At 56.3% G+C, this 10,506-nt stretch overlaps 1 protein-coding gene across 2 annotated transcripts; it reads right to left on the minus strand.

Moving 5' to 3' along the window:
- Positions 1-868: 868 nt before the first annotated feature.
- On the minus strand, positions 869-10,210 carry SYNGR4 (synaptogyrin 4). 2 transcript variants are annotated; one of them, XM_036834650.1, is made up of 5 exons: positions 10,195-10,210; positions 9,027-9,227; positions 2,716-2,953; positions 1,402-1,541; positions 869-1,160 (listed from the first exon to the last, which is right to left on the minus strand). In XM_036834650.1, exons 2-5 carry the CDS (start codon positions 9,117-9,119, stop codon positions 927-929), a joined length of 705 nt encoding a protein of 234 aa, XP_036690545.1. In that variant the 5' UTR covers positions 9,120-9,227; positions 10,195-10,210; the 3' UTR covers positions 869-926. The 2 variants fall into 2 exon arrangements, with proteins under 2 accessions (XP_036690545.1, XP_036690546.1); XM_036834651.1 differs by lacking the exon at positions 10,195-10,210 and adding an exon at positions 10,142-10,170.
- Positions 10,211-10,506: the final 296 nt, after the last annotated feature.

Here is a 10,506-nt window from a genome sequence, read left to right on the forward strand (position 1 = left end):
GCTCTATAATTTTTTTTTTTTTTTTTTGGCTGCATCGTGGCATGTGGGATCTTAGTTCCCCAACCAGGGATCGAACCTGTGCCCCCTGCAGTGGAAGCGTGGAGTCCTAACCGCCAGACCACTAGGAAAGTCCTGGACAGCGTTGCTCTGGACACCCCCGGGCTGTGGTACTGAACGCTGGGTGCTGAGTGAAGGCTTCCCCTTCCCAGACTCGGCCCCTGCCCCACCACTTGCTTCATGGGTACTTCACCCACTGGAGTTACCTGCTGGGTCCCTGCAGGCAGGAGCATTTTGTGGCCCAAGCACGAGTCCCCGATTAGTTTTGGGGTTCCCTAAGACAAGCTTTCAAGTATTTGAAGACAAGGATCTCCCCTGATCTCAGTCATGGACTTGCCATCCCCTGTTCCTTTAACCACTCCTCCCATGGCATGGGTTTGAGTGGGTCCCTTGTCATCTGGGGTGAGTTAAAGGATGTGGGCCCCGGAGACAGGGCCGGTCCCAGTGTTGGCCCTGGTTCTCCTTAGAGCCCTCTCCACGGGCGGAAGCATCTTGTCTCTGAACTTGAGCTTCCTCAGCTGTACAGTGGGGCACCTCGTGCCTCCTTCCCGTGGCCAGTGCAAGGAGTAAAGGGCTCGTTGTGTCACAGGCCTGTAAAAAGGGTTTCCAAAAAAAAAAAAAAAAAAAAAAAAAGGGTTTCCCTCCCGTCGCCACCCCTAGCTATCAAGGTGGTGCCCAGAGGGAGAGTCCAGGAGGTGGGCTGGAAACGGGACCCGCTACAGAGACCCCTGAGGAGACCCCATAGGATTTCCCCCCTCCCCTGGCCGCTCGAGGGGCTGGAGAGAAACAGATATGAGAAGGACACAGGGCAGTTTTCAGAAACCCTTCTGGAAGGAGGGGTCTCTCTTTACTGGTGTGGATGAGGCGGTCTAGTTGGCGGGCATCATAGTGAGGCGGGGGGCCTTCGGAGTGGTCAGATGGGGGGACAGGGCAGAGCTGGTGTAGCTCAGGCTGTGGGGACCGGTGGTGGGCGTGTTGACAGGGCTGGCGGCGGACGGCGGGGAGAGGGAGGTCAGCACCACGCCGCCCTCGTCCAGGGAGCGCCTGTAGGGCACTGGAGCATCATTTCGGAGGTCCTGGAGGGCCAGGTAGGCCTGGAGTGTCTGTGGGCAGAGGAGGGCGAGCTGGAGGCTGGCGTGGGTGGGGCTGGCCCGGGCGGGAGCTGTGCCACAGCTCACTGGAAGGTGCCCACAACTGGGCTGCGTCTGCTGGGAGGAAGGGGCGCCTTCTTCCCTCTTTGCCCAAAGTCACAAAAGGGGCTTGCGGAGGTCCTGGGGAGCTGGGTGGAAGGTTCTAGCCCTCTTAACTCACACCACCCCGCCCTGCAGGGAAGACGCTCCTCACCCAGACGAGGATGGAGAAGAAAGCGAAGGTGATGGAGGCCTTGACGCTCCCGCTCCCCAGGAGGAATTGTCCGGGCGGCGAACGCTGCCACTGGTTGGCCAGGAAGCAGAATCCCACGGACCAAATGCCTGCCCAGAGGGCTGGGGGGTCGAGGGAGAGAAGAGGGGTGGAGGGGGGGCGTGAGGTGGGGAGAGAGGGCTCAGGAAGGGCGGCTGGGGCTGGGGGCTGGGGTCTTGCTGCGGCCTCTCCCTCCCAGCCGGCCGCAAAACACCCCCTGGAGTGGGGTGTGCCGTCCACTACGGGGCTCGCCAGCCACTTGCGGCTTTTTATGTTTCACTCGATCAAAAATTCCAATCGATTAAAATAGAATTAAAAAAAATTCCACCCCTTGGTGGCACTGGCCATACTTCAAGTGCTCGGCGGCCACGCGTGGCCCGTGGCTCCCGTGGTGGGGAGTCCAGGCACAGAACATTCCCGTCCTCACAGAACCTTCTCCTGGACAGTGCTGGACTCGCTGACCTTTAGGGGCCCTCCCAGCCCTAAGTTGCTGGAACTGGGCAGGTGCAGAAAAGGAGAGGAAGGAGCCTGGGGCCTGGGGAAAAGGAACGAGCATTTATTTGGCGCTTACTGTGTGCCGGGCTCTACCTAGGGTGCTCAGCATTGGTTAGGAGGCCAGGCCTGGCTTGGAAGCCTGGATCTGCCACTCAGCAGCCATTACCCAACCTCCTCAAGCCTCAGTTTCCTCCTCTGTGAAATGGGAATCTGAACAGGACTTCCCTCCCTGGGTGGTTCTGAGGAAGAAATGAGACAGGCATGGGGAGCTCTTGAAGCGGTGCCTGACACGTGGGATATGCCCGGTAGATATCAACATCACTGCAGGAGTCCTTTCTCGAATTTCATCCTCAGAAAAACTCTGAAGGTGGGAGTTTTCATCCCAGCTTCTACAGAAGCTCAGAGAGGGGAGAAAACCCACACACTGAGGAGGCGCCAGAGGTGAGATTTCAAACCTGGGTCTGTCTGACTCTGCGCTCTGCACCCTACTTCTGGCCACTGCCACCGGTGGCTTTTCAAGAAAGGTTGTGAAGAAGGGAGGTGAATGCGAGGAAAAAGCTGGGCAGGAGAGAGGCTTCTAGAATTAGTCTGGGGGTCAGAAGAGATCACCCTTACCCTGAGTCTAAGGGATGGGCAATGATTCCCCGGGAGGAAACAGCGGACGCAGAAGAGCTTTGAGAAGTGAGGGACAAAGCTTTGGGTCACGTGTGGAGGACGGTCGTGGCCGGCTGGGTGGTCAAGGGCAGTGCCCGGGGGGCTCACCGGCCAGGATGAAGTCCAGGAGCTGGAAGGCCATCTTGAAGCGGCTGCTGGCGATGCGGCCCTCATGGGCGTCCAGGGCGAGGAAGGCCAGGCAGCTGAGGAAGGCCAGGAGGCCAGCTCCCACAGCGAAGCTGCAGCCCGCGTTGCTGCTGTTGAGGACACAGTGGAGCTGCGAAGAGTTGGTCTTGTTCTGGTAGCCGTCAGTCAGCAGGGAGGAGAAGACGATGAGGGAGAAGACCTGTGGGTGCGGGACGGGGGTTCCCAGGGGCCGGAGCAGAGCTCAGCATCTCCCCAGACTGGCTCATCCTCCCGGGCGGGTCCCCATCACTGGGCGTGGTTCACCCTCCCGGTGGTTCTGACCCCTCCTTCCCGATCACATCCTCAGAGCTGCCCAGAGCCATCCTCCCGCTGCCTCTCGGCCCCTCTCCTCCATCCTAGCTCAGGCCTCGTCCTCCCCGCTGGGCCCTTGCCCCAGCCTCTTCCCCGGCCTCCCTGCCTCCAAGTCTCCCCACACGGCCCCCCAGGGGCTCTTTCCACACCCTGCCCCTCCCAGCTCCCAGCCCCGCACCCCCATGGCTCCCTAGCAGCCCCAGGACAGAGTCCCAGCACCTCATCTCCCCCCCCCACTCACCCCTGCCTCGCTCACGCTCGCCTTCTGCCCCCAAACCCAAGTACCAATATGAAATGTACTGTGCCCAGGATATGGGAAGAGAGGGCAATAAGTATCCGCTATCCTGTTGATTCTCTCTGCCTTCAAGTCTTTCCCTCTGGCTGCCACCTCTTCCTCCTCTCTCCCGGCTCCACTAATTCCTCTCCATTTTAAAAAAGGAATTTGTGAAATATTCCAAAGACATATAAAAGTACAGAGAGAAGTGTAATAAACACTCAGTACCTAACAAACATTCACCTTTTGCTTCAAGGCTTTTTTTTTTTTTTAATATATTTTGGCCACGCCACACAGCTTGTGGGATCTCAGTTCCCCGACCAGGGATCAAACCTGGGCCACGGCAGTGAAAGAGCTGAATTCTAACCACTAGGCCACCAAGGAATTCCCAAGGCTTTTTTTTTTTTTTTTTTTTTTTAAAGCAAATACAGCCTGGGACTTCCCTGGCAGTCCAGTGGTGACTCTGCACTTCCACTGCAGGGGGCACAGGTTCGATCCCTGGTTGGGGAACTAGGATCCCACATGCCACACGGCGCAGCCAAAAAAAAAAAAGAAAAAAAAAAGCAAATGCAGGGCTTCCCTGGTGGCACAGTGGTTAAGAATCCGCCTGCCAATGCACGGGACACGGGTTCGAGCCCTGGTCCGGGAAGATCCCACATGCTGTGGAGCAACTAAGCCTGTGCGCCACAACTATTGAGCCCGTGTGCCACAACTACTGAAGCCTGTGCGCCTAGACCCCGGACTCCGCAACAAGAGAAGATGCCGCAAGGAGAAGCCTGCGACCGCAAGGAAGAGTAGCCCCTGCTCTCCACAACTAGAGAAACTAGGTCTTCACGTGCAGCAACAAAGACCCAACACAGCCAAAAAAAAAAAAAAAAAAAAAAAAAAAGCAAATGCAGCCTCACCGATATGCTAGCCCTGTCACCTCTGTCTGTGCACACACTGCACAGAGCACACTGGGGTGGCACTGTCCACCTGACCCTGTTCATTTATGAAACCACCGATGTACTCCACAAGCACTAGCCTGTGTCATCCTTACAACCACCCTAGGATGTGGGCACCCTCGTTTTTTTTAGATAATGGAGCTGAGGCACAGGGAGGGTGAAGAGTGGCCCAAAGTCAGTCAGCTAGTGGGAGGCAGTGCCTGGATTTGAACCCAAGTTGTCTGGCTCCTGAATCTGCTTTAACCCCTGCTGTATATGCTGCCACCGGCTGGACCAGAAGCCCTGAGGGCAGGGGTTCCCATCAATGAGATTCAGTGACAATCTGAAGCCCAAGTGATTTGTCCCAGATGGTCACAATGCAGCGTGGCAGGGGCCACACCAGATATGGAAGGAACCGGTGTGTGTATGTGATGGGGGGTGGGAGCTGGTCCAGGAGGGCTTTCTGGATGCGGTGAGGCCTGTAAGGAACGCTGCAGGGTGAGAAAGGCTACAGAGTGGGATCTTGTCGGGGGGTCAGTAGGGAGTCATGGAATGGCTGAGAGCAGGGGAGGGGCAGGGTCAGCTCCGGGTGTATGAAGACCCCTGTGGGGCCATGCAGAGTTGGACTGGAGTGAGTGAGACTGGAGGCTGGGAGGCTGGGGAGGAGGCTGGGGCCTGCGCTCAGGGAGAGAGTCAAGGTTTGAGCAGGAACTGAAGTCAGGGGGCCGGATTTAGGAAGAAGTAAGGTGAGATCTGAACTGCACCTTAAAGAATGGGGAGTTTTGGGGAGTGATAAATTGGGAGTTTGGGATTGGCATATACCCACTACTATATATAAAATAGATAATAAGGACCTATTGTATAGCACAAGGAACTCTACTCAATAGACTGTAATGGCCTATATGGGAAAAGAATCTAAAAAAGAGTGGATGTATGTATAGGTATAACTGATTCATTTTGCTGTACACCTGAAACTAACACAATATCAACTATAATCAACTATACTCCAATAAAACTTTAAAAAAAAAAAAAAAGAATGAGGAGTTTTGCAGGCAGACAGGAGGAAGGACATTCCAGGCCGGCCAAACCATGTGTGCAAAAGCCAGATGCTGCAGAGTGAAGCTCCTGCAAGGGTTGGAGACAAATCTCATCTGAGGGATGTGGTGTGAGGTGAGGCTGGAAACACAGGCAGGGCCCAGACCCTCTGAGGCCTTGAACACCACACTGAGGGGCCTGGACTTGGGAGCCCTGGCAAAAATTAATTTTCTAGCTTGGACTTAATTTTATGCATGGAAGGGTTCTGAGCAGAGGATGGCCAGCGTCAGACAGGGAGTTAGAGAAAATCTCCCTGGTCATGATGGATGGGAGGGCCCAGGCAGAAAGGCTGAGGCCAGGGCTCTGGGGAAGCCAGTGATATTTAGGACGCAACATTGGACTTGGTGATTGATTGGATGTGGTAGTGCTGGGGACAGGAGGGAGGGAGGAGACAAGGGGAAGGTAATTCATTAGAATTTGAACTCCTCCTGGACAGGCTGCATGTGGGCCCCTTCTCTCTACACCCAGCGCCCAGCACCAGACTGGACCTCTGCAAATGTGTTGAAAGAGTGAATGACTTCGGCCCTTCTTTTTTGCTCCTGCCCTGCCCTTCAGAGTGGGGACGGGAGAGGCAGAGGATGGACCCCTAAACTCTTCAGCCTCTGTCCATTCTCCTCTCTCCTTTGCCTTAATTGCCTTCTCTGAATAAAAAGAACAAATAATAATAATAATAATGACTAGTCCCTCTTTTTGTCCAGCACTTTAGCATTAAGGGAGGGTATTCACATCCGTTCCATTTCAGGGCTGCAGCACTGAGTCCGCAGAAGGGGAGCGTCTTGCCCTGCTGGTCCGAGGCAGAGCCAGGTCAAGGACGGGAAGGCCCATTGATCATTTTTGAGCCCGGATTCATTTTACCTGCGCTCCCTCCCTGCAGCTCCGGGGGGCCCCGTGTGGTCGTGGTTACTAATCCACCGCCCTTTCACAGGTGATAAATTGAAAGCCGTGATGGTGCAGTGGAAAGAGCCAGCCGCGTCTGACTCCGACAGCTGTGTGGCTGGCCTTGGGCAAATTGCTCACCTCTTGGAGCCTCAGTTTCCCGGTCTGTCTCTGTGCTGCAGAGACGTGGGCACCTGCCCCTGATGGTAATTCTCATGACTGGCCAGAGAGGGGAAGCGTCCTCTCAAGGTTAGTCATGGGGGGAGGGGGTTGGAATCCAGCCCCCTTGACTTCCAGGCCTGCGGGCTGTCTGTCCACTGACCCCAAAAACTTTGGGCTGCAGCTGGACATGCAAGAAGGGGCCTTGGCTGGGCCGGAGGGACCCTAAGCCTCTGAAGTCCGAGGCCGACCTCCTTCCACACCCCTCCTGGCCTGTCCCCAGGGAGGGAGCAAAGATTCATTAGTTATGGCACCAGCTGGCAGGCAGCTGTGAGAAGGACGAAGGACGGGAGGACCAGCTGCCCGGAGACTCCCTGCCGAGGAGCTGGGCCAGGGGGGAGGGAGGAGGGAGGCGGCAGGCAAAGTCCGTGACTGAAACGTCTGGCACGGTCGGAGGCCCTTCCCCCCAGCCCTTCCCCACCCCCTTCTCCCTCGCCACCCGCCCTTCCTGCTGAAGCATCGGAAGCCAAGCCCGTGCATCCTTCTGACTCGCTCTCCAGCTGGGTGACGTCCTTGGGCAAGTCGCTCAACCTCTGTGAGCCTCAGTTTCCCCTTGGGTCCAACAGGTGTAATGATGCCCACGTCATAGGGTCGTGGTGAGGAGCGGAAGAGCGAAGGACAGCGAGGGACTTGGAACTGGGATGTGGAATGCACTTTTCACCTCTTCCTTTGGGTGAGAATGACGATGGACATGAGTCCCCACCACCCTATGCCCCCCAAACCCATCCCTCTCTCCTCGATCACAAGTTGGTCCCAATAATAATCGCTATCGGGCTTCCCTGGTGGAGCAGTGGTTGAGAATCTGCCTGCCAATGCAGGGGACACGGGTTCGAGCCCTGGTCTGGGAAGATCCCACATGCCGCGGAGCAACTAGGCCCGTGAGCCACAACTACTGAGCCTGCGCGTCTGGAGCCTGTGCTCCGCAACAAGAGGGGCCGCGATAGTGAGAGGCCCGCGCACCGCGATGAAGAGTGGCCCCCGCTTGCCACAACTAGAGAAAGCCCTCGCACAGAAACGAAGACCCAACACAGCCAAAAATAAATAAATTAATTAATTAATTTTAAAAAATAATAATAATCGCTATGGAAGGAAAGATGGCTACTTGCCAGGTGCACGCTAATCAGTTTAGGGGCCTTGATTTCATTTTCACACACAGTCTTTCCTGGTGAGCGGGAAGGACTATGCACAGGAGGGTGTGGAGGTTCAGAAAAATCAAGTCACTTGCTCAAGGTCACACAGACCTGGGGTGACCAGGGAAGTAATCAAATAAAACGGGGCACTTCTGAGAATCAAAGGAGGTGCCGCTGATAATTACGCCAGGACCAACCCAGGCAAGCAGGGGAGGATGTCGCTCTACATGGAGACCATGTGGCCGAACCAGGATTCTCAGTCAGGCCGGATCGATCCTTCTGGAATAGGACCCTGCATTCAATCCCGGGCATCCCACCTACTCTCCTGACCCCGATCAAATCTCGTCATCTCCCTGGACCTCGGTTCCCAACTCTGTCAAAGGAGTGCCGTGGAGGCTGCAGAGCGTAAAGCCCACAGTCACAGCTTTAACTCCTCAAGCACTGAGGTCCAGAGAGGAGCAGTGATCTGCTCAAGGTCACACAGCAAAGTCGGGGGCTGAATGAGGATCTGACCCCAGGTGTCTTGACTCTTCGCGAATGTGGTAATGATGAAACGAATGCAGGTAAATCCCTTGCTTGGCGCTGTACCTGGCACATAGTGACCACCCACCCTCTGGCATCTTAGGTCTACATTACATATTCTTATTCTCTTCCTACCTCTGTGCATCTTTCCCCCCAGAGGCCCCAGCCCCTGCTCCTCTCCTGGTCCCTTGTCTGAGAGGTAGAAAATGAATGGGCTCTGGCATCTCACAGACCCCAGTCTGATTCCCTGCCTCTTACTGTGTGACCTTAGCCAACGCTGTCCAATGGAACCTTCCATCATGATGGAAATGTTCTAGATCCTTACTGTCCAATATGAGAGCCGCCAGGCTGAAATGTGGCCACTGTGACTGAGGAATGAATTCTTTTTTTTTTTTTTTTGGCCGTACCATGCAGCTTGTGGGATCTTAGTTTCTCCACCAGGGATGGAACCCCGGCCGCCTGCAGTGGAAGTGCAGAGTCCTAACCCCTGGACTGCCAGGGAATTCCCTGAATATTTTATTTTATTTAGTTTAGATTAGAATAACCACATGTGGCTTGTGGTTACCAAATTGGACAGCACAGCCTTAAAAAAATTATTTAACTTTTTCTGATCCTCAGTTTTCTTCTCTCAAAAATGGGGCTCCATAGCACCCACTTTGCAGGGTTGTTTCTTCCCAGGAGAGTTAATAAGTGCTCAGAATAGCGCAGGGCCTATAGTTAGATGCTCAGTAAAGGGTGACTTCCGTTATGAGCTCCCTTTGGCTTCATTTTCCCCATCTGACCCCTTCTTTCCCCCCCCCCACTCTCTCTGCTCTGGGTCTGGGAGGTGAGACACCTGTTTCCTGCCACCCACGGGGCAGCCGGGCCACAGGAGGGCCTCACCCCTGCGAAGATCCGCGCGATCGTCTTTGGCCTCTTGAGAAACTGCACGGCCTCACTGTCGGCCAGGTCCTGGAGGCCTTCCGGGATGTGCATGCCTGCCGTTCTGCTGCCCAGGCCCTGGGAGGCCGGAGCAGGGATGCTGGGCGCTGCCTGCTGGGCACTGCCGTCTGGAGGCTTCAGACCCACCCCGGGGCTCAGCTGCTGCAAGACAAGAGGGATGGTGGGGGGATGGTTAGCGTCCCAAGTGCGGGGTAAAGGGGCTGCCAGGGGTCCCAGGAGTAGGGGGCAGGGGATGCGAGGGTCCTTGTGGTCCCAGGATGGGGTTATATAGGGTGAGGGTTCTTAGGAGTCGGTGCATGGGTGAAGGAGATGCTGGGGTAGGGGTCCTAGAGATGGGGGTGCAGGGTGAGAGGGTGGCTGATGGCCCCATGAATTGGGGTGCCGGGGGAGGGGGCTTCTGAGAATTCCAGAGGTAGGGGTACAGGGTGAGGGAGGTGCTGGGGTCCCAGGAGTCAGGAATGCAGGCTGAGGAGGCTGTAGGGTGAGGCGGCTGCCGGGGCCCCAGAGGTGGAGGTGCAGGGTGGGGAGATGCCAGGCCAGGGAGAAGGAGCGGGGAGAAGGCAGGATACTGGGGTGATGCCCTGACACAGGAGCCAGAGGGCCCATTTTAAGGACTGTGTTAATGGGATTTTCGAGGGACTAGGGGTGCTGGAATGGCGATCAGAACCCCGGGGAGGTCTGAAACAGGGGGATCCCTTTCAGGCTTTGGGGTGACAGCACCCGTAGTGGAGACCCCAGGCAGCTCAGGGTAGATTTTAGGCTGTCCTTGTGATTGCGGGTGATGGCCTTAGAATCAGGGCCTCCCCTCAGAATTCAGGTCCACCTTCATAAAAGTGTATTTCCTCAAGTCGGGGGTCTGGACCTCAGATGTGTGGGGAACATGGGCTCGGAACTCAGCTGTCCCCTCAGAATGAGGAGGTCGTGCCCCCGGCACTAAGCTACCTTCAGAGAATCGGGGTCTTCCCTTTAAGGACGTGGAAGGGGGGTGGTGACACTTGGGGGTGATGCTGCCTGACAAAGGGTCACCCCTACTCTGGAGGCCGGGTCAACGTCACCTGAAGGCCGGCTCTTCCTTCCGCCCACCTTCCCCTCCTGGTCCTGGCCCCACCTCAGCCTTCTTTTGGTTCCTCTTTTTCCCGCCTTTTCGCTCCTGCTCTGCTGGAGCTGATTGGCTGCGCCAAGGCCCCGCCCCCTCTCTTTCCCCGCCTACTCTGGAGCTGACAGGAGCAGGGGCGTGGCCTCAGCGGACGTTGGGCCGCCCGCCGTTGGCAGGCTGCGCGCGGAAGCCCTGCACCGTCCCAGAAGTCCCGGGAGTCTGGCGCCCGCCCCGCCCCTTTCCCTTTGAAGCTCTTGGACAAGGAGATACTTCTGCAGCGCATGCGCCTAGTCCAAGGAACGCGAGTTGTGGAGCAAGGCAGGC

The sequence above is a fragment of the Balaenoptera musculus genome, chromosome 19, assembly GCF_009873245.2.
Source record: "Balaenoptera musculus isolate JJ_BM4_2016_0621 chromosome 19, mBalMus1.pri.v3, whole genome shotgun sequence".
NCBI lineage: Eukaryota > Metazoa > Chordata > Mammalia > Artiodactyla > Balaenopteridae > Balaenoptera > Balaenoptera musculus.